Here is a 23,895-nt window from a genome sequence, read left to right as displayed (position 1 = left end):
TCATGTTCCAGTTCCGACAAGCCAGAGGATTTTGGATTGGGCTTGCTGGAGACTGGCCTCCTGAAAGTTGGCAGTATGTGTGTGTTATTTTTGGTACGAGGCCTGTACCAACGCTGTTAGGATTCACACTTCATTATCACTGTAAAGATAACAGCCAGTGAGCTCCTTCAGTGAGGATTGAGGACATCTGCTATTCCATCAGCAATTGCAAGTCCCCCCCCAAACAATTGAATATAAATATATATATATATATTAAACAAAGGCAATTTCTTCCCTTAAAACCTTGAAATACATGTTTTCATTGTGATACTGATAAATAGGAACTTAAAGTATACTCTGATCATTGAAATAAACATACTCATCTGACCCATTTGACCACTTAGCAAGCTGCCGTCTTAAGTGGTGAGATTTTGTTATTGTGGTGTCCTCTTGCTGAGACAACTGACAGGATGGCAATAAAGGCCTTTACCTACAGTATGGTGTGGTTTGTTTGATTAAATCCCAGTTTGTTCACTGATTATTCCACTGACCTGTTGATATAAATGCTGACGAAACGCTGTATCTAAGGTGTGAATGGGTGGATGTAATGCACAATCTATGCAAAGCGTTTTGGATAATCCACCATTTTAGTATGACACTGTCACTTACATACAATATCGTGTGAGACTGTATAAAGATGCGTTCCCGCCGCAAGATTAAAAAAAAACGTTCGCTTCACGTTTACCAACACTGACCAGTGACCAGCGCTATGACTTTGCTTTGGTAGCGCTGCGCTACCAAAGCAAAGTCATTCAAGCAACTAGACATAATCTTGTGGCGGTAACGCACCTGAAAAATACATTTGTATTACAATCATCAGAATGGGTTATTGAAGCATAATGTGAATACAACTTTTTTTTTAAATTGAACACTGTTTTAGAATATTTAGGTAATTTATGATTTTTATATACAGCACAGATGAATGAATGCAGGCCACAATAACCATGCAGCAGAGGAACACATCACTAAGCAGACTGTCTGCATTATGGTTTCCAAAGGATTTATACACTGTCGCACATCTTCACTCCACCCCTCACCTCCCCTCTAAGGATGGGACAATAGGAAAAGTTCATGTCACGTTTTATGTGGCCAAAAATAATAATGATAATAATTATTATTGCGATAATGAAACAAAAAAATTTATCACTTTTGTTTACCACTTGAACCCCTACAATGTGTTTAAGTGTGTCGCTTGGAAAAGCAAATGTATCACTGCGTAGTGCGTATGACAGAGGTAAATTTCACAATACATTGAAATTCCTGCGATATGATTATTGCGAGTTGTTTGATCACTAAACGATAATAAAAGAGTTATCGTCCCATCCTTACTTCCCCTCCCGTCCCTCCCCTCCCTCTCCCCCCATCTTGCCAAGATGTCCTCCCCTGGCTGTCTGACTCTGGGTTTTTCTCTGGCTTTCCTCTGACGTTGATCAAACCCCAGTGACCAACACTGGACAAGTCACTCCATCCAAGACTAGCTACTTCATTTTGATTTATTTCATTTATTTCTCAACCCCCTTCAGTTGTTCTGTTCTCGATCTTCATTTATTAAACTTTTTTTCCCCCCCATTTTCTTGCGGTTGCATCCTGTGCACTCTTGATCTGCACAGAGCTTACATAGTTTTTAATAGTAAAGTATAGCGGCATGTTGATCCAACATTAAATCAATAAATGTTTTGTTATAGTCCATAGTATTGCATATAGCCCACCACATTTGCATTCCGCTGCTCGTACATGTATAAGTGTAGTGACAAATAAACCTTAATTTATAATAAACACACTCCTGAAATGTCGGTCAGGACTCAAGAGTCAGAACCCATGAAGTAGGAGTGATCTAAGTAAGAAATAGTTGGACCGTGTCACATGCCCTAGATCTTAAGTCACATGCTAAATCTTAAAGACCAGCAGGTCACATGGTAGATCTTCAGCGCACAGCTATGCAATGTTTATTTTTCTTTCTTTTTTTTAAGCTCATGGCTTCTTGGCGTGTGATATTTTGTGTCAAACATGCTGGAGATCTTGTGTGCCCCCCCCCCCCTTTACTTAGTGTTACTGTATGTTATGCATAGCCTAAAAATGTGTAAACATATTTCTCATAGATTTAACTGTGACCTAATCACGATGATGCTCCTAATTACGGTATATTATCTCAGGTGTGTGTGTCACAGTGAACTCACTTCCAATGACATACAGTAAGGCTTAAAAATGTGTTTCTAATATTAATATAATTAAGTTACGAAAAACAATGTGGTGTAAATGATGATACATACATATATTTTGACGGGTGTTTTATCTTTTATTGAGATCTTGACATTTCATTTTTTTATGTTTATCTAAAAGTAACGATGGTGTAGTCGTGTTGCCTTTCAAACTTGTTTGTAACATGTTTGGCCTAAAGCATGGAAGCACAAGGCTGTCCTTTATGAGTGGCTTGGATCCGAATGATGTAATATCATTCCATTGACACAAATCCATTGTCAGACAGCTGGTAGATGATCAGATCAATAGTTTGACTACTTTTCCTGTCCTCAGATCCCAGTGCACTGATGGATGGAGGGATGGATTCGTTCAATTTTGGCTCCTTTGTCCTAAATCAGTCACATCAGTGTTCTTACTAAGATGGAACTGTGGACAGGAAATCCTTCTGACATTGTTTTAAAGGGGATTTTATTTGTATTTATCTTTTTACACCTGGGCCCTATTTTTAGACCATGATGTGCGAGTGTAAAAATATTGGAATTGGTCCCTTCACCAATGGTCACCTCCGGACATTTTGTGTGCAGATCGAGGGGAAAGTCGGTAATTAACTAATTATGCTGGGTTAAAACATTTATAATATATAATAAAAAATGTTGCTAAATGCCAGCCTCATATCATCTCTGTTATCCCAGTGAAGAAAATAAATAAATAAAGTAAACGAAACAGAATAGTTTGAATTCTAAAAACAGGGCCCAAGTAAAAAATAAAAAATAATACCCCTTTAACGCATTACACACACTTATCAGAAGGACTGGTCATCCAGACAGCTATACCATGATCCTCTGCTGCATGCGTTTCTTACATCCATAGTTTGCATTGCATGCCTCCTTTTTTTTTATTTTGTCATTCCTTTTTTTTTTTTTTGGACCCAGTTTCTTATGATCTCTTATTTTTGTGTGTGTTTTGTTTTCCATCTTTTTGTTTTCCTCTCCTCCCTCCTGCGTGTGTTTTCTGTGTGTTTTGTCACTTCCTGTTCTGTCCAGTGCTGGAGTTTGAGCTACGGAAAGCAAGGGAGACCATTCAGGCTCTGCGCGCCAACTTGACTCAGGCAGCAGGTGTGGCCAACTTTTCACTTTCTTCTCCACCTCAAGCCCTCCTTTGTTACATCCTTTTTTTATTTAGAAGAACACACACATGGATTAAAGTTCTCAGTTGCCACGACTGAGAAGTACTGTAGCATTTTTAGACTGATGCTAGGTTCTCGGTTCACATGCGATCCTAGTTTACTGAGACACAATACTGTGCCATTTGTCATTGATGTGTTTACCTTGTTTATTACGGTATAAGTTGTTCGACTCACCTTGGATAAGAGAGTCTGCTAAATGCCTAAATTGTAAATTGACTGATGTAATGATGATTTAAGTCATTCCATAGTAGCCAGCATGTCTTCTATGAAAGAATAACCGATCTAAAAGCAGTCAAACAAGCAAAAGAAGAGATCTTAGAGCGCTTTTTGGTGTTTTTCATGAAAGAAAAGGTTGAAGCCTCAATCTGCAATTTCTTCAAATGATTGTCTGTATGAGAACGGCAGGAACACAGGTTTAGAATGATAATACCTAAACATCATAATTCTACATATTCTCCTGATTGAACAGAGCTCTAGTGTGGCGGGGGATTCCTTTCAAGCTGTTTCACAAATCGCAGCTTTTACAAGTTGGCCTGACAACATTTTATTTTCTTCAGTTTTGAGATTTCATCTGACTTTAATCCATGCACACACGTCTGAATGCATTTGCCCCCTTTGTATCTAGAGAGCGAGGTAACGTCACAGGAGAGGAAGAACCACAAATCCAGTTCTGAGATTCAGGTATTGTAAAATAGAAAATTCATCAAAATTATTTTTTTGTAGTAGGGCTGCAACGTTATTTTCAGTATGTTTGAAACCTTTTTTTGGAAAAGGTCCCGCAGACTGTCTAGGACTCCCGCAGACTGTCGACCTTCATCAGGACAGATGTGTTTGTAGTACTAGCTAGACGGTGTGCGGGACCTTTTTCAATGATTGCAATTGGACCTTCCTTTTGTCCTACACATCTGTCATCAACCTCTTTGGTGTGCATTGCAATGTTGAATGTCTCTCTTTCTCTCTCTCTCTCTCTCTCTCTCTCTCTCTCTCTCTCTGTGTGTCTCTCTCTCTCTCTGTGTACATCAGGAGCCTATCCGCCAGGTGGAGAAAAGAGCCTTAAACTTCCTCGTCAATGAATATTTATTAAAGAATGAATACAAACTCTCCGCCATTACCTTCTCGGATGAAAATGACGACCAGGTAAAGTTTGTTTCCCCCCCCCATGTTGCTTGCAAATATAAATAAATGAATTAATACATCAATAAAATTGAATACTCCTAAATTAGTTTAAACTCCTTCTCATTGCTTATCACAGTCCCCTAATTGAAGTTGTAGTTTAAGAGGAAATTGGTGGGCAACAAAATTTAAATGCAAAGACCTTTGAAAACGACCATTATTAGTGGACTGAAGATGGTAGAACATCAGATGCTTAGAATGGTTGTCTTTGGTTTTTATAGGACTTTGAGCTATGGGATCATGACGATTGTCTTCTTTGTCTTCCAGGACTTTGAGCTATGGGATGATGTGGGCCTCAACATCCCCAAGCCCCCTGACCTGCTACAGCTCTACAGGGGCTCCGCTCTCCTGTCGCCACGAGATACGGTGGACGTGGCAGTGGGGGTGGATTCAAGTGAGCTTCCAGGGAACTACATTTCCCATGATCCCCCAAAGAAGCCTGATCTCTCACTACAGGTATTTGTGTGCGTGTGTGTGTGCGTGCGTGCGGGCGGTATGTGAAAGAGCGAGAATGTAACTTAGAATCTTCGGCATTCTTCTATTGCTGTAAAAGGCTGTCTCTCATCCTCACCCTCAGAAGGTGGAGGAAGGAACATGTCAGGATGACTGTGATACTAGATATCCCTGTTCCCTAGCATACCCAGTTCCAATCTTATCGGCTTATATCAGCCGTTTGGCCGATAAAAAGGCAAAGCTTTTCATGTCTATATAAATGTACTTTTGTGTCATAACCTTATTTTTTACCAGAATTAGTTACATTGCAATTTAGGCATGTATCCAAAGCAACCAATAATAATGAGCAAGGTTATTATTATAACCTGTCTAAAATGGTGCATTTATATAGCGCCTTTATCCAAGGCGCTTTACATTGATTGTGCATTACATTCACCCATTCACACACACATTCATACACCCCAATGGCAGCGGAAACCATGCAAGGCACCAACCAGCACCTCAGGAGTTCAGTGTCTTGCTCAAGGAAACTTCGACACTAACTCTGGGGGAGCTCGAGTTCGAACTGGCAACCTTGCGGTTACCATCCAGCCACTTTACCCCTGAGCCACCGCCGCCCCTGCAGAGACAGTGTAGTGCCTCAGGAAACGTAGGATCTCAGATAGACAACGAACCTAGCGTCAGTCTATACATTTTAAACAATAATATTATCAAAAATAATAATCCGGGGCACGGTGGCACAGTCGGTAGTGCTGTCGCCTCACAGCTAGAAGGTCCTGGGTTCGATTCCCGCTTGGGACGCTGTGGGCGCTGGCGGTGTGTCCTCTCCTCCACGTCATCAGTGCCCATACGCGAGGCGGGGTTGGCAAAATGGCCTTTCTGTGTAGAGTTTGCATGTTCTTCCTGTGACCCCTGGGTAGGTAGGTACCCTCACAAAAACATGCAGTAATTCTGGTCTCTAAACTGCCTCCCCCTGGCCAGCTAAGGAACTGGTTGGAATAACGTGTTCCCTCCACGCGCTACGTCCAACCAGGGAAACTCCCCCCTGTCAGGTGTAAAGGTGCGACTTGCATGAAGGAAGCATGAGTTAAGTCCGTTGCTCTCCCCAGTTTGGCGGAGGGTGTGTAGAGCCCAGGATCACATTAGATACTTGACACAGGGGTGAAAAATGGGTTACAAAATCGTGGGATAAAAAGAAAATATAAAAAAATAATCCATTGGTTAATTTGAATATATAATGTGCTATTGGCCATGGCAGGCCAGCAATGTAATGATTGTATTTGTCTTGCCGTCTACAGCAGCAGACAGAGGTGGTGGAGGAGCTGGAGTACCAGATCAGTCTGCTAAACAACGAGAAGAACAGCCTGGCCCAGCAGCTCAAGAAGCTACAGATGTGTGTGTGTGTGTGTGTGTGTGTGTGTGTGTGTGTGTGTGTGTGTGTGTGTGTGTGTGTGTGTGTGTGTGTGTGTGTGTGTGTGTGTGTGTGTGTGTGTGTGTGTGTGTGTGTGTGTGTGTGTGTGTGTGTGTGTGTGTGTGTGTGTGTGTGTGTGTGTGTGTGTGTGTGTGTGTGTGTGTGTGTGTGTGTGTGTGTGTGTGTGTGTGTGTGTGTGTGCATCACCTCACACTAAGCCTGAAACTTAGCCTAGTTATAGCGTAAATGGCTTTTACTGTAAGTCAAGACTTATGAATTAACAGCCTGGCCCAACAGCTCAAGAAGCTACAGAGGTTTGCGTACATTTATTATTTAAGCACAAACATCAAAAGATTATTGTGGATAACTTCATACCCCAAGGTCCACAATGGTGTTAACTATATGCAAAAATGCATTAAAGAAAGTAGTGCCTAGAGATGTGGGAACGAAGTTCATGGTTCACCTTACGCAGGGCTTAAAGTTCTCAGTCTTGGGGACTGATTTCAGTCCTGAGGCTTTCATAGGGGACATTTAATGGCATCAGTGCAGGTTGGCAAAAAAAATATTTTTCAGTCTTGGGATTTATTTTTGCATTAAGCCCTGCATACGGCCTAACTGCTGTAAACAACAGTGTGTGTTGACTTTGTGAAGCCTTCAATCCTAACATGTTTTCCTTCTCTTCTCTAAGTGAGATTGAGAGCCTGAAGAGGAGTGTATCTTCATCACCTGCAGCCAACACCACCGACGCCTTGTCCCCGCCCCTCTCTGATGTATGTATACCTGCCACCATTATCTGCTTAGAAAACATCGTTTTCAATTCATCCAATAATCGAAGAGCACTTTTCTTTATAATATTTAGGGGATAGCCCCTCCTATGTTCAGCTAGTGTGTGTGTTTTAAACATTGAGGACAAAGGTGAGGACACAAATTCTGATTGGTCGGAATGAGATGATGTACGATGATAAGAGCACCACTCACTTCACACGGGTGTGATGTTTTAAATAGTCACATATAAATGTTATTGTCAGTTTCCATGGTGCAATTGATATGATCTCATATTTCATTGTACGTAACTAACCAACCAGTGTTAGTTCTGTCAGAGTGGTGGACTGAAAGAAAAAATCAAACTGCTCCAGTCCGCAACTCTGATTATCTCATTGATTATCTCAATTTGATAATATACTTTCTGTATTAGTCTGGAGCCAGGACACCAAATTTGGGCCATGGATATTGGGTAAAATTGTTGCAAGTATTGCAGTTGCAAATAGTTGCGTTGGGAATCATTGGAGTCAGTGGACTGACCTTTACACAAAGGCTTCCACTGTAAATAACCTAAAGATTTAATACCATGTTTAAACATTACCGTACATACACAGATTTAATACCATGTTAAAACATTACATACACAGATTCTAAGGAAATGTTTTATGAAAGCCAATACAAATAGTTGCGTTGGGATTGGGAATCATTGGAGTCAGTGGACTGGCCTTTACACAAAGGCTTCCACTGTACATATTATAACCTAGAGATTTAATACCATGTTTAAACATACACAGATTCTAAGGAAATGTATTATGAAATCCAATACAAATTGTTTTGTGTTTAATGCATAGGATAACTTTTACTTGTAGATCTGCTATTTTTCAATAGCTAAAGCATGACATGATGCTTAAAACACCAACAGGGGTTCCCGCCCAAAATGGGTTAACAACATATGTTCTCTATTACTGGCAGTAACAACATAGTGACAACATACATTACACAAGATGCACTTCTGTTTTCAAGATGTTGCCACGAAAGGTTTCCTCTGTAAATATCCATAGATATAATACCATGATCACATACATAGATTCTAAGGACATTATGAAATTCAGTAAACTAAATATAGCCTAATGCAAGTGTCTTAAGTAATTCATTTTACAAATGCCTTTTATATCCTAACGGATCTCTAAAAAAAATGTATATGTGTAGCTAAAGTCTAAAATGACACTAATGCTTTCCCATACTGAATGGGTTAAATAAATCGATTATCGAACATGGGTTTCCAGACCCATGTTCGTGTAAGCCAGGACCACACATTTGATCCACCACCGGTACCATCCTGGGGAAATAATTATCATTTTGGAAATCACCCCTAGTGCTAGAAAATATGTGATAGCATTGCATAAGGAAATGTATTATGAAATGAATTTAATCAAATATAAAGTGTGTAGGTAATAATAGCATTTATTTTACTACTACATATTTGCAGCAGCCTTTCACCGGCAAAATCAATCAATCAACAACATTCCCCTTGTAACACATTCACGACCCCCACTATCCCAAACCAGTAAATAATACTATTTTCATATAGACTATTGATGCGTCTCATTTTCTGGTAGTGTTATAATGCAATGCAGCACGCATATAGATATCACTGGTGAAATGCTATCACATATTTTCTAACTCTAGAGACTGGCCAAAATCACTATGAGCATACCAACCAACCCTACTACCTCACAGACTACTATATTCCTTACAGGAACCTTTGTCTCAAGCAGTATGCTTCACTATTTCATAACCTGAGTGTCCAATAAAATATAATGAAAGAGTATCAGCTAGTTCAAATTAATGGTGATATATATGATCAGTTTATACTGTATATTGTCTGTCAAGTGGAAACCCCCTTATATCCAAAACTTGTTACTTTTCAAGATTCAAATATATAATACAAGTAGCAAATCTACAAGATTTCAGCTGTGCTACTTTTGATACTAAATGTGTGACCCTGTAAAATAGGGCATTAATTTTACGAAACATAAAAAGTTAAAATATGGCGATAAAAGGTTTCTGCCGGACAGCGACGATGTTGACCTTTTTGACCCCTTTTCAACGGCAGCCCCCGACAGACAATGGCCAGTACCTGGACATACGGGGGGTTGGGTCGGAACCTGAGAACAACACAGAACACCCCTTCAGCCAGAACACCAACCACCCCCAGCCCCAGCCCCACGGCAAGCTGAAGAGCCGGCCTCCTGTCCAGTTTGATCAACCCAACAGGTGAGTGACCAGCAGGAACCACCCGGCTCCAAATGGATCCACACCTGACCAGATGAAGGCATGCGTTTCTTGGTTTGTTTTTCGACAGCGGTGGTAACAAAGTACATTTAAGTCTTTTTTTTCTCTCTTACTCTCTATTTATTTATTTAATTATTCATTTATGAATTGTATCAGTACTTTACTTAAGTATTAGTACATTGTATTTTTTTCTGTACGATTTTATGACCCACTCGACTTGTGGTTCCATTTGTACACTTGAGTTATTGAGATCTGTGGACTAACTAATGCATACAAAACTAGCTGGTGATTTCACTAAAACATTTTGAGAACCGCCCGGTGCTTGTTTCTGAGCTGATTACATAAACACATCATCATCATTTTTAGACTGCTGTCGAGATCGTAATAAACACTGACACATAAACACATAAACAAAACATAAACACAGTGCTTTAATGGAGGCCACAAAAACTAGAAACTACACATCACTACCTAAAGTTGTCCGTTATTCCTGTGAATCACCACTAGGTGGTGGCAGTTGCCTTTTAACATTCTGCCATGTTGAACAGTGGCTTGTGGAACTGCGTTTACATTTCAGTGGTGGTCCTACTCTAGAGTCTCACAGGAGTCATCAGTTATATGACATGTAAGCCGGGTTAGTAAACAGCACGGCAGTCAATATTTGTAAAGATATTTTCGGGGGGCTTTTCTTCCTTTATTTGAATAGTAATACTTGAGTGTTTTAGGAAATAGTGAGAAAGAGACGGGGATTGAGCGTGTACAAATGGAACCAAAATGCCAAATGGACCCATAATTACTCTCAGAGTTACAGACCTAGAACAGTCCATTTGGAACACCTCCCTTCATGTACGGTAGCCCAGAAGGTCCCTGCATGGCCGCTAACTTTGAGAGCCACTACGATAGTATGCAAATGCAATGCTGTATGTATGATTGCCTTTGTGTTTATATTTAAATATAGGAATCGTTAACCCATTCTGAACGGGAACCCATTTTGGTGTTAAGCATCATGTTATGCTTTAGCTATTGAAAAATAGCAGATCTACAAGCTCGTAGCGCGCCACCGAGTGGCGCGCTACGAGCTTGTAGGTCTGCTATTTTTGAAAAATCGAAGAACGACTGACATTTTTTAGAATCTGATCTCAGGTAAGAATGGGTTCATCAGACCAGTGTGTTTCCAGTGGAAACCTCATATGAATCTGATCTCAGGTCAGAATGGGTTAAAATCCTAATATATCCTAGTTGTGTGAAGTGAGAGTGAGTGACAGACGGTGACGTGTGACCCTGTTGTTTTGCGGTGTGACCACAGGAAGCTGTCCCCGGCCTTCCAACAGGCTCTGCTGTCCTTCTGCAGAATGTCCTCCGACAGCCGGCTGGGAGTTGAGGTCAGTGACACACATGTACGCGCAAACACAGACACACACACACACACGCGCGCACACGCGCGCACACACACACACACACACACACACACACACACACACACACACACACACACACACACACACACACACACACACACACACACACACACACTCGTTGCTGTCGGGCAGAAACCTCTTATCTCCATTATTTTAACCCATTCTGACCTGAGATCAGATTCATAAGAGGTTTCCACTGGACACACACTGGTCTGATGAACCCATTCTGACCTGAGATCAGATTCTAAAAAATGTCAGTCGTTCTTCGATTTTTCAAAAATAGCAGACCTACAAGCTCGTAGCGCGCCACTCAGTGGCGCGCTATGAGCTTGTAGATCTGCTATTTTTCAATAGCTAAAGCACAACATGATGCTAACACCAAAACGGGTTCCCGTTCAGAATGGGTTAAGCTTTTGTGTTTTTGTAAATTCATGCCCTACTATCATACAGCGTCATAGTATCACAAGTATAACATCCGTTATATTTTTAAATTTGAATAACAGTCTTAGATTATGTGAGGTTTCCAGCGGACAGAGACGATATACAAATTGGAAAATGTGAGATGTGTGAAACCACACACACACACACACACACACACACACACACACACACACACACACACACACACACACCCATGCATGACTGTTTATAAAGTCTGCATGAATGCCATGTGATGTGTGTACTTTGTGCTCATTTAAGTGTGTCATATCTGCAATGTTGCTCTTTCTGAAAAATGTGTGAACTGTGAAGTTGGTTAAGTTAAGTATGTCTGTAAGTTTCATAAATATTGGAAGAACCAATAAAAGAAAGTATTAACAAGAGCTTCTGGCTAAATAATAACTACACTCGAACACGTGCTCCTTTTTGTAACGGTTTTGGACATACGTTTTCTACCTGACAGTGACGATGTATTTTTATCTCTCATCATCATTTATTTAACTCACGACCATGATCACATGGTTTGGAGCACAGATTCATAAAAGTATACAATCTGAAGTATACAATACATTACAGATTACACGATATACATAGACATATCGGAAGGCTTTCCCTATTTGTACAGTGGAAGAACGTTTTTCAGAAAAGCACCCAATTTATAGATTACTTTTTGTTTTTCAGATTTTAGTAATGCAATTAATTTAAACATAGAAGGGTGGGTAAAAAAATACAGTGGCAGGTATTTTTGCCTGAAATTCATAATGTCAGTATTCTTGCATTCCAACAGAACATGATACTCATCTCCAATTCTGCAATCATTACATAGGTTACAAATCCTCTGACTTCTCTCCTCCAGGTGTCTCGTATAGCGGACAGCGAGGAGAGTGTCATGTTGATGCTCGGTCGCTGTCTCCCTCACATCGTCCCCAATGTCCTCCTCGCCAAACGAGAGGTAAAGCCACTCACCCTAACCCTGTCCTCTCTGCCATCTCTCCTCTCCTTTCCTGCTCTCCTCTCCTCGCCCTGTCCCACCATTAACATCATCATCATCATCTTCATCATCATCACAGGCTTCTTCTTGCTTCTGTCATTATAGATGCACACGCTAAGTGTTGGCACTTCCTACAGGGTTACAATAGATCCAAATCAAGTCATTATGAGGTAATTTGTGTTCAGTTTTATAGTGGTCTGTCTCTGTGATCAACAACCTCCCAAAATGGCAGGAATTAATCATTTTGTAACGGCTTATATAGCAATAATAAAGCCCACATTAAGCCCACTCTTAACGCTTCTTATGATTTTAGTAATACTTCCTACTGCTAATAATGCCATGTCACCAGTGTTGTACAGACATGGGACGCGTGTATCTATAGTCTTTTTGACTGCCCTGTTTCCTTTTGTTTGTTTTTCTTAGCCGGTCATCTCTCCTCCCTCTCTTCTCCTGTTTATTGTGTTCCACTCTTTCACTTTTCTTTCTGTCCTGACGCTCTCACTGGGTCATCACGGCGTGGCACCACAGGGCTCAGCCACCGAGGACCCCCAAGGACCCCCCCTTTGATGTGCACCAGTCCAGACCCCCTTTTTGATAACATTCTTAGTCCTATAGGATTCCAATTGACATCGCATAGTCATATTCTCAGTGTACAAATGGAACCAAACTGACCCATATTTTTCGGTTAATTCATTGCCAAGCTTTTCTCAGCACCATCGACAAAGAAGCTTACATTTTAGAGAAGTGTGTTCTTTGTGTGTTTGCTGACATCCATATGACTTTAAGGATGTGGGACACTGAGATGCACACTGGATGCCACGCCGTCATTAGACCCTGTCTTGTTGTTTTTTGTTTTTCTCCTGTCCGTCTCATTGTGTGGCTCTCTGGTGCATGCCTCTCTGCTCCGTAAGAGAATGGTTGCACACCTGTGTCAGGTGAGTCTCTCACGCTCTCATCTGCATGTGTTCTGTCTCACCCTAACCCACAAAACACACAGGCCCCCCCCCCCCCTCCTCCTACTGGTTATGACGTTACATTATTATTTGTTATTATATCGCTGTTGTCGGGCAGAAGCCTCCTATCTATATTCAAACGTTTTGTGTTTTGACCGGCGTGTGCGCTTGCGTGCGTGAGTGCGTGTGTGTGTGTGCCCCCCGTCCCCCATAGTGGGCGCTACAGTACACTATGACGTATTGGCAGTCTATGGATTTTATACAGAACTTAGATGGCACAACGATCATCGAACATGATCGTTGTGATAAGTTTCCAAATGAGTGATACCGGTAATAGCAAGCTGACAGGATTTCACAACATAATACGTTGTGAGCTTGTAAGTGGTCTATTTTAGCTACTTTTGCGCAGCATTCTTGTAAGACGAAATAAGCCGTTCATATATGAAGAAGGAAAAAAAACTACATGGTTTAAATATGGAGATACAAGGTTTCTGCCCGACAGCGAGTGTGACAATATTACATTATAGTATTTCAGAAACAGTCACGGACTGTAGTATGCAGGAGCCTGTACTGTACTGTGGCTTTATTTTAACCTGTGTGTTCTCTCACCCTGTCCCGTCCTTATGATAGCTTCCCATTCTACTCTGCTCTTCTTCTCATTGGCTGTCTTTCCTAAACATTTTGTATCTAATTGGTTGAGAACATCTTGAGTGAGTTTAATTGAAGATTAGTGCAGTGATAGGTCTAAAGGTCTTTACACACGAGGAGCGTGGAGGTTAAACTGCTCACTGCTTTCAAACACTTTCATGTCAAGGACCCCACATCTGGAAATATTGTGTGCGAGGGAGGAACTCCATACAAGATGTGTGTTGTTTAAAAATAGCCGCTCATGTGTTACATCGCGACACATTTTGGCCATGTCGATCTGCTATGTTGAAATCACTTTTCACTTTAGTGTGTGTGTGTGTGTGTGTGTGTGTGTGTGTGTGTGTGTGTGTGTGTGTGTGTGTGTGTGTGTGTGTGTGTGTGTGTGTGTACAATATACACACTATTGTCGTCGTGATATTGTAATAACTTCAAGTAACATTTTGAGTACAGGACCTTTTCTTTTAACAGGGTATTAGTATTGCTACTTGTCTTTTACTTTTAAGTAAAACATCAACTTACTTCTTTCTCACCACTGGTTGAAATTCACTGTCACTTCCCTGGAACTAAAACCTCCAGACATACCTGCACATGTAGTTGCTTCTAGTCATGTGTGATTTTGTGCGAAAGGCACCTATCCTAGAGTTCTGCATGCAAAGACAGAGAAAGAAGTGTGGCTCTGCTTTGCATAATCTTTATTGACGACGTTCGAAACGTCAATAAATGTATCTTTTGGAGCATATGAGTGTACGGGTTCACCTTCTCTTTTCCTATGTCACTCTTTGAACCCAGCACCTCCACTAAGTGATGTGCGTATTTTACTATAGTTTCTGTCTGCTTTGCATATTGCCATGGCAATGTCTTTTGAATGATCGACTGACAGTTATGGAAGTCTTGGCCAGCATCCAAAATCTAGGAAAAACAAACTGAAGTGTAAAAGAAAGAAAAGGAAGGATACTGAGATACCGGCGGTCCCGCTGAGTGACGAGGACTTTGTACTGTGTCCGTTACACGCATCAGCCATGCGGGAAGCACACACACACACACACACACACACACACACACACACACGCATACGCGCGCACACACTAATAGGCTAACCAAACCAAGCTTGGAGGCGCACCTTAGGATTTCTTTTTTTTTGGGCACCGAAATAGCCAATCTACAAGCTCACAACGGGCCACCCTGTGGCATGTTATGAGCTCGGCTATTTCATGGTCCACAACTCTGGCAGGCAACCAGGTTCAACTGGAGCTTTGTGAATGTGGCACGACCTTAAGAACAAAGGCAGTTTGACTTGAAAGACCAACAGCCCAGTAAAGCACTAAATGTCTGCTTGCCACCTGGCTCTCATAACAGCCTGCTAATCATTAGATAATGGATGGTACACAGTATATTATCCCTATTTTAACATTCTTTTCTCTTTCTTGGCATGACATGTATTCATTATAGATAGATTTACCTAGCCTACTGTTGCTTAAAATCTTTGTGAGCCTTTTTTTTTTTAGAGTTCATGGAAGCAATTTGTTTCATTCAGGACATGTGCAACTTGTGTGTGTGGTACCTAGGAGATGCGTGCATTCTTCCCAAGACCTTTTTGGTTTTGTTTGTGTGTGTCGAGAATTTAGAGATTCTATATCTCCGTTTTGGCTTTGCAGACTTATTTCTGAGTGCGACCCTCCATTTTATGGTGGCATTTTATGGTTTATTGAAACCGTTTTTCACCAGAGTCGTGCGGTCGTAAAGACAAGTTTGTTAATTTGGGCAACTTCCATTGTATTACTCTTTTTGGCGATGCCTCGCAATGCACACATTGTACAGTGTACCGGTTTCATTAGATTGAAGTATTATTTAAATGTATTGTGTTTAATTCACAGCCTGTAATATTTTGTTCCTACCATTATTTATCCTGGGGAGGCCAATTGAGAGAGAAAGATCTCTTTTCATCGCCCTAATTACAGCAAACATACTGCAACACAATATTAAACACATAGAAATGACAAAAGATAAACATTACAGATTGTACAGTCAGATTTCAAAGTATTATTGACAAGATGTTTAAAGCGAGTGAAAATAAATTCTCATATTCTAAAAAGAACGGCGATCTTACCCACATCAGATTTAACAGTTGGATGTTTAAAACCAAGTAACCTTTTGAACGTGTACGGTGATTTCAAACTCTTAACTGTTCATAAGCTATTAATATAAATTGGGCAATTTCTTAAGCAAGACTTTGTAGATCAAAACAGTGCAGTTCCACTGACCTGTTCATAAAGACTACCGCGATGGTTTCTTCCTAGAGTAAATATGACCACCCATGATCCACTTCCCTTTTCCAGTGTAACGGCGACAGCCAACCGATAACACACTGGACAAATACCTTTTTTATCCAGGGCTGTTATCAGTGGATAAGATTATGGATTCTGGGAATCCTCTACTGCTGGTATACTTGTTGAAATTACTTCCTGGAGTGTGACTGAAACTGAGATGACTTGAGAGGGAAGCCTGATGTATGGAAGTCACGTGCTGGTTCCTGATGTATGGAAGTCACGTGCTGGTTCCTGATGTATGGAAGTCACGTGTTGGTTCCTGATGTATGGAGGTCACGTGTTGGTTCCTGATGTATGGAAGTCACGTGTTGGTTCCTGATGTATGGAAGTCACGTGTTGGTTCCTGATGTATGGAGATCACGTTCTGGTTCCTGATGTATGGAGGTCACATGTTGGTTCCTGATGTATGGAAGTCACGTGTTGGTTCCTGATGTATGGAAGTCACATGTTGGTTCCTGATGTATGGAAGTCACGTGTTGGTTCCTGATGTATGGAAGTCACGTGCTGGTTCCTGATGTATGGAGGTCACGTGCTGGTTCCTGATGTATGGAAGTCACGTGTTGGTTCCTGATGTATGGAAGTCACGTTCTGGTTCCTGATGTATGGAGGTCACGTGTTGGTTCCTGATGTATGGAAGTCACGTTCTGGTTCCTGATGTATGGAAGTCACGTTCTGGTTCCTGATGTATGGAAGTCACGTGTTGGTTCCTGATGTATGGAAGTCACGTGTTGGTTCCTGATGTATGGAAGTCACGTGTTGGTTCCTGATGTATGGAAGTCACGTGTTGGTTCCTGATGTATGGAGGTCACGTGCTGGTTCCTGATGTATGGAAGTCACGTTCTGGTTCCTGATGTATGGAAGTCACGTGTTGGTTCCTGATGTATGGAAGTCACGTGTTGGTTCCTGATGTATGGAAGTCACGTGTTGGTTCCTGATGTATGGAGGTCACGTGCTGGTTCCTGATGTATGGAAGTCACGTGCTGGTTCCTGATGTATGGAAGTCACGTGTTGGTTCCTGATGTATGGAGGTCACGTGTTGGTTCCTGATGTATGGAAGTCACGTGCTGGTTCCTGATGTATGGAAGTCACGTGCTGGTTCCTGATGTATGGAGGTCACGTGTTGGTTCCTGATGTATGGAAGTCACGTGCTGGTTCCTGATGTATGGAAGTCACGTGTTGGTTCCTGATGTATGGAAGTCACGTGTTGGTTCCTGATGTATGGAAGTCACGTGTTGGTTCCTGATGTATGGAGGTCACGTGTTGGTTCCTGATGTATGGAGGTCACGTGTTGGTTCCTGATGTATGGAGGTCACGTGTTGGTTCCTGATGTATGGAAGTCACGTGTTGGTTCCTGATGTATGGAAGTCACGTGTTGGTTCCTGATGTATGGAGGTCACGTTCTGGTTCCTGATGTATGGAGGTCACGTTCTGGTTCCTGATGTATGGAAGTCACATGTTGGTTCCTGATGTATGGAAGTCACGTGTTGGTTCCTGATGTATGGAGGTCACGTGTTGGTTCCTGATGTATGGAAGTCACGTGTTGGTTCCTGATGTATGGAAGTCATGTGCTGGTTCCTGATGTATGGAGGTCACGTGTTGGTTCCTGATGTATGGAAGTCACGTGTTGGTTCCTGATGTATGGAAGTCATGTGCTGGTTCCTGATGTATGGAGGTCACTTGTTGGTTCCTGATGTATGGAGGTCACGTGTTGGTTCCTGATGTATGGAAGTCACGTGTTGGTTCCTGATGTATGGAAGTCACGTGTTGGTTCCTGATGTATGGAAGTCACGTGTTGGTTCCTGATGTATGGAAGTCATGTGCTGGTTCCTGATGTATGGAAGTCACGTGTTGGTTCCTGATGTATGGAAGTCACGTGTTGGTTCCTGATGTATGGAAGTCACGTTCTGGTTCCTGATGTATGGAAGTCACGTGCTGGTTCCTGATGTATGGAAGTCACGTGCTGGTTCCTGATGTATGGAGGTCACGTTCTGGTTCCTGATGTATGGAAGTCACGTGCTGGTTCCTGATGTATGGAAGTCACGTTCTGGTTCCTGATGTATGGAAGTCACGTGCTGGTTCCTGATGTATGGAAGTCACGTGCTGGTTCCTGATGTATGGAAGTCACGTTCTGGTTCCTGATGTATGGAAGTCACGTGCTGGTTCCTGATGTATGGAAGTCACGTGCTGGTTCCGTGTACCAGAAATAGCGTCTCTATACAAGCTCAACGTTCAAGGTAGTTTTATCATCCATATCATATCATATCAACAAAATGAGTTACTCTGGTCCCGGTCATGAAATACAACATATACACTGAATCAAATTCTAAGCATAACTAAATCTGTAGTGCCAATATAATATTTGCACATGCCCACTAACAGCATAAACCCCCCCCCCCCCCCCCAAATAATATTACAGTATGAGCAGAGTACTCCCAATCTTCAACCATAATCTGAAGACTCACCTCTTCAGACTCTACCTCAGGCCGTTACAGTAGCACTTACCCTAGCCTTGATGACCTTGCAGAGGATAAAATGTAATTTAGATAGCATGTTATTTAGACTAGCCAGGCTCATTTGGAGACCTGCTTATTTATCTTTTGATATTGTACTGTTTAGACTTTAGACTGATAGGTACTTGAATTACCTATGATCCTAGATTACTGTGTCTATGCATTGGATGTATTACCTCGTGTTTACCTGCTTACTGTAAGTCACTCTGTATTTAGAGCGTCTGCTAAATGCCTACATTGTGAACAAAAAACAATAGAAGTGTTAAAAAATGTGAGAACTGAGCGGTGCAACTTTACATGTATTGTTATAGTTACTGTACTGTGCTCTGTACTTTGATAATATTTGGAAAACAATCTTTGAGAAATGACAGAGTTACCATGTGGGGGTCCCTGGAGCCTCCAGACCCCCAGGAACAGGCCCAGCGGGCCTGCCCTGTTCCGGCGAGCCATCCCGCGTCCTAAACGGTCGAGAAATGACACGAGTTACCGTGTTGCAGCTTTCTGTGCTCGGACAGACACAGGGACACGCATACAGTACGTATGTAGGGACACACATAGCTGTGTAATGGAGCGGAGGCACTGCTAAAGGTTACAACTGATTCATATTTCACCGTTCACAATCTAACTGCAGCGGTCAGGGTTACAGTAGCACTGTCACAGTTCACAGGCACAGTGATCACAACCAGTGGTGGAAGAAGTACTCAAATTATTGTATTTAATGGGGTATGGATATATATTCACAAGACATAGGTCTTGAATATACTGAAAATGCTCTAAAAAGCCTTCTATTTCAAGTCACTGTTTATGCTGGTCCTATTGTAAACTCCGGGCGGCCTGAGCAAAAAGACATCTTGCCGACGTCACTGGTCACGTGACCCCAAATTCGCAAAACTACCTTTCTCAGCTAAACAGAAGGTGGGGCTCTTGTGCTCATTTAGACTCATCGATTAGTAACATGACATATAGTTGACTGTTGAAAATGGGCGGTTCTCCCCTGTAAGTAGGTACAGTACTTGAGTAAATGTACTTAGTCAAGGTCTCCCAGTCAACATGGTGTTCTTCCGCTCTGACCACCACAGTACAGCACAGTGTAGTATAGAGTACACAGAGTACACAGCCTCCTGCCCAAAGACAAACAGGCCAGGGTGGGTGCTGCCCTTTATGTTAATGAGGTCAGTGGCCTTTTTTCCTGCTGCTGTAAATCAATGTCGGGTACAGTAGAGCTGCTTGCAGTGATTTCTTTCTGTGCAGACTTCAGCAACCAGCCTCTGGAGAGCCTCGCCGTCTGCAGTACAGAAGTTTCAATGCCACACGTTAACCCTGAGATCAGATTCATGCGAGGTTTCCACTGGACACACACTGGTCTGATTAACCCCATTCTGACCTGAGATCAGATTCTAAAAATGTCAGTCGTTCTTCGATTTTTCAAAAAATAGCAGACCTACAAGCTCGTTGCGCGCCACTCGGTGGCGCGCTACGAGCTTGTAGATCTGCTATTTTTCAATAGCTAAAGCATAACATGATGGGTTAAGCTTGTAGATCTGCTAGATCTGCTATTCCCAGTGCGAGACATGATGCGCAGTATTTGCCAAAAAAAAAACGATGCTAAGAAGTAAGATGAATCAGGCTTTTCCTCTCTTCCTGAGGAAAAGAAAGAGAGTGAAATGTAGAAAACGACCATACATAAGCAGGGAATTATATCGAATCATAGAATAACCTACTGTACATTTATGAGCAGAGCGCTGTGGTTACACAGCGGCCTGCAGTGCTCATGCGTGCATGACCCAAACCCTATAAGTTTGTTTTACTTAGCTTGTATAGGCAAAGAATTGCTTTCTTTTCCCCCCCTAAACATTTGGATGTTTGTCTTCAAGCTTCTCTGCTGTTAGGTAGTGTCCTTTTGGAGTACATAATAATACCTCGTGTAAGTGTTTCTAGTTGCACTGAGCCAAAACAAGCCCTTGGGACATGAAAAAGAAACGGCCATTCAACAACAATGTACTGTAACCTCTGAACATGGACACCGAAGTCCTGTATGTATGCTTCCTGGCATGCCAGTGTCGCACACGCCAGCAGCTGATGTACACGTTGCGAGCATTCCGTTTCAGCTGCTTTTGGCACGTGGCTCAGGGGATGAGTGGACCGCAAGGTTCCCAGTTCGAACCCGGGCTCCCCCAGAGTTGGGGTCGAAGTGTCCTTGAGCAAGACTCTCAACCCCTAATTGCTCCCCGATGTGCACGTTGGTGCCTCGCATGGTTTCCGCCGGCATTGGTGTGTGAATGTGTGAATGTAATGCACAAAGAGCTTTGGATAAAGGCGCTATATAAATGCACCATTTACCACACAACCAAGTGTACTGTCAGCTGTGACTGATGGGCGGGTCACTGATTTGATCTGCATGTAAATCAGACATTTGCAGATATTGGTAATGTCTTACCTCAACAACCTCGCTCCATACTATAGATTAATAGAATATACAGGTACGTGAAAGTAAAATAGCTTTTATTTACCGGTAGTCTGAAATGAAAAATCACACCCGTGTGAAGTGAGGGGCGCTCTTATCATCGTACATCATCATGACGTAACATGTCGATTTGCTCGTCCACATATGAGATACATTCTCCATTCATTGTCAATGGGAATGTAATGTTTGTAAGACTAATAGACTAATAGCTGAAGCGCCAAAAAAAAATCAAGTGTGTGAGCATTGTGAGTGTGTGTGCATGTGTGGCTAGTGGTTACACTATGGTTGGTATTGGGGCAGTGGTCCTCAAACGTTTTGATTTCCACGACCCCTCAGTTGGGTATGCATTAGACCACAGACCCCCATAACTCTGAGTTTTACAAATGGACCATTATGTGTCCATTTGGTTCCATTTCTCCACTCTCTCAGAGTTTGGAGTGAGCTCCACCCCCCCCACCCCGCTGGCCTCTAGGCCCTGGCGTCAGCCTGTCCACTCCACCTGGCCACAATGTTGACGCAGCGCCAGCCCTCTGAAGGACTCCTCGCATCAGCAACACAGGAGAGCTCGCACAGGAATAGATCTGGGACGACCGGGGCAGCCAGTGTAGTTTTTTTTAACTGTGTGTGTGTCTGGCTTCGTACACACATATCAGACGAACATGCTCTGTGCTGTCCGTGTTTCAATGCTTTTCCAATCGAAGTCACGTGGTTTGACCAAACAGTTGTGTGTGATGGGGGGGGGGGGGGAGGGGGGCAATCAAACGCAAGTGTTTGTTCATTCCATTGGAAAATCATCGGGGCGGCCTTGAAACACAGGCAGAGTACAGCACAGTTGTTCTTTATGTGTGTACGAAGCCTCTGTCTGTCTCTCTGTGTGTGTGTGTGTGTGTGTGTGTGTGTGTCCTGTGATCAAATTTATTTATTTACTTAACCGGGTCGCTACCCGGCGAGTCTCTCTCCGGAGCTCGGGCCTTGTAATGTTCGGGCCTTGTAGTGCGGGCCGTGAGGTTCCCGAGGTTCCCAGACAGTCGGCGATTGATTGAAGGCGACGTGTACGATTAAGTTGAATTGGGATACTTTTACACGCAGGCATGCGGTCGCGAGCCGTTCGCTGGCGGGGGACCGATTTCGCCCCCGTGCTGAAGCGTGCTAGGAACCACTTAGCATGACCCCTCTGCCATTAAATCTTTAGTGCTTTTTTCATCATGCCAGAGGCTTAAAGACAGACCTACTGTAACAAAAGGGCCGCGAGCCAGTGGCTCATCATCACGTCCTATCTTTAAGACCGAACGCGTGTGTGTCTGTCTTGTCTGTCGCTCTCTGGCCGTGCCGTTCTGCCATTGGGGTTAGGATGCTCTTGCCAGTGCTTGGCAGGGTGATATTATATCTTCCCCTGAAAAGAAAGAAAGCCAAGGTTTGTTTGAAAAATATATGATATTTTTAACTCGATGTGTGCTCTCTAATTTGGGTGTGTGGGGCGGGGAATGTGGGCCTGACCACAGTTTGGCCCAGTATCTGCTGAACCCCCCTCCCCCCTCCTCTCTCCCTCTCTCTGTGAACTGTAGCTGAACTCTTGACTAGAGGGTTTTAGCCGGGTAACTGGTGTGTGTGTGTGCGTGTGTGTGTGCGTACGCTCCAAATACCGAATGTAGATGGATGCCTGACTGTATGACGTTCTCCATATCTAGGTGTACTTGTGGGTCTGTTTTATTAATATAATAATAATAATAATATTTTTTGTTAATGGAGCTCTTATCTAAATAAAGTGATTTTAGCCTATACATGAAAACAAATCAAAACATCCTATATTAAAATTGGCTTAAATAGCCAAACTATTAAAAGGTCTATAAAAAGGGCCTTTTGCTAGAGCTATTGCTTTAAGAAGTGACAGTGATTTAGCCAGCCTGAGTGAGTTCTAGCATCAACACGGTACCCGCAAAGCATCTTGCACGTCTCCTCTGTGGATGTTCTAATTATTAGCGCCCCCTGTGTGTGGACTTATCCCCCCTTTCGTGTCCCAAACGCCTGTGATCGCCTCTCTCCCATTTTTACTCCATAGATGCGAAGAGCCTGCTTGACCTATGACCTCTAGTACTGACCACCCTCTCCTTGCTGTGACTGTAACATTCTGCTAATACACATTAATCCAAACTGGTGCCTTTTTTGTGTTGCAATCTCTCCGTGTCTGTCTCTTTCTCTGTGTCTGTAGGAGTTGATTCCCCTCATCCTGTGCACGGCCTGTCTCCATCCAGAACCTAAAGAGAGAGACCAGCTACTACACATACTGTTCAACCTCATTAAGAGACCAGACGATGAGCAGAGGTGTGTGTGTGTGTGTGTGTGTGTGTGTGTGTGTGTGTGTGTGTGTGTGTGTGTGTGTGTGTGTGTGTGTGTGTGTGTGTGTGTGTGTGTGTGTGTGTGTGTGTGTGTGTGTGTGTGTGTGTGTGTGTGTGTGTGTGTGTGTGTGTGTGTGTGTGTGTGTGTGTGTGTGTGTGTGTGTGTGTGTGTGCGTGCGTGCGCGACAACATTTTACCAAGAATGTCCGTTCACACCTAAAATCATTATTATTGTACTAATACATCATTCTGCCGACAGCTCAATATTTCTGTAATGCAGACACGCTAGCCT

General features: G+C 42.6%; 1 protein-coding gene across 7 annotated transcripts in view; it reads left to right on the top strand.

The window, feature by feature from the left end:
* The window catches only part of relch (RAB11 binding and LisH domain, coiled-coil and HEAT repeat containing), a 74,149-nt gene that overhangs the window by 10,533 nt on the left and 39,721 nt on the right, over positions 1-23,895 (top strand). For 2 of the 7 annotated variants that reach the window (XM_080794098.1, XM_080794097.1), the window contains exons 3-13: positions 3,282-3,353; positions 4,050-4,105; positions 4,448-4,561; positions 4,865-5,053; positions 6,349-6,443; positions 7,150-7,231; positions 9,340-9,500; positions 10,825-10,915; positions 12,231-12,326; positions 13,277-13,300; positions 23,477-23,589. In XM_080794098.1, coding sequence (XP_080650224.1) covers positions 3,282-3,353; positions 4,050-4,105; positions 4,448-4,561; positions 4,865-5,053; positions 6,349-6,443; positions 7,150-7,231; positions 9,340-9,500; positions 10,825-10,915; positions 12,231-12,326; positions 13,277-13,300; positions 23,477-23,589 — 1,093 coding nt within the window. Of the gene's footprint in view, positions 1-3,281; positions 3,354-4,049; positions 4,106-4,447; positions 4,562-4,864; positions 5,054-6,348; positions 6,444-6,747; positions 6,776-7,149; positions 7,232-9,339; positions 9,501-10,824; positions 10,916-12,230; positions 12,327-13,276; positions 13,301-23,476; positions 23,590-23,895 lie in introns of those variants that run through there. The other 5 variants (XM_080794100.1, XM_080794099.1, XM_080794102.1 and 2 more) reach the window with 4 other exon arrangements.

Source organism: Protomyctophum bolini (assembly GCF_963924005.1).
Source record: "Protomyctophum bolini genome assembly, chromosome: 21".
NCBI lineage: Eukaryota > Metazoa > Chordata > Actinopteri > Myctophiformes > Myctophidae > Protomyctophum > Protomyctophum bolini.
The sequence above is the reverse complement of the archived record's forward strand: the minus strand, read 5'-3'. Positions and strand labels throughout refer to the sequence as shown.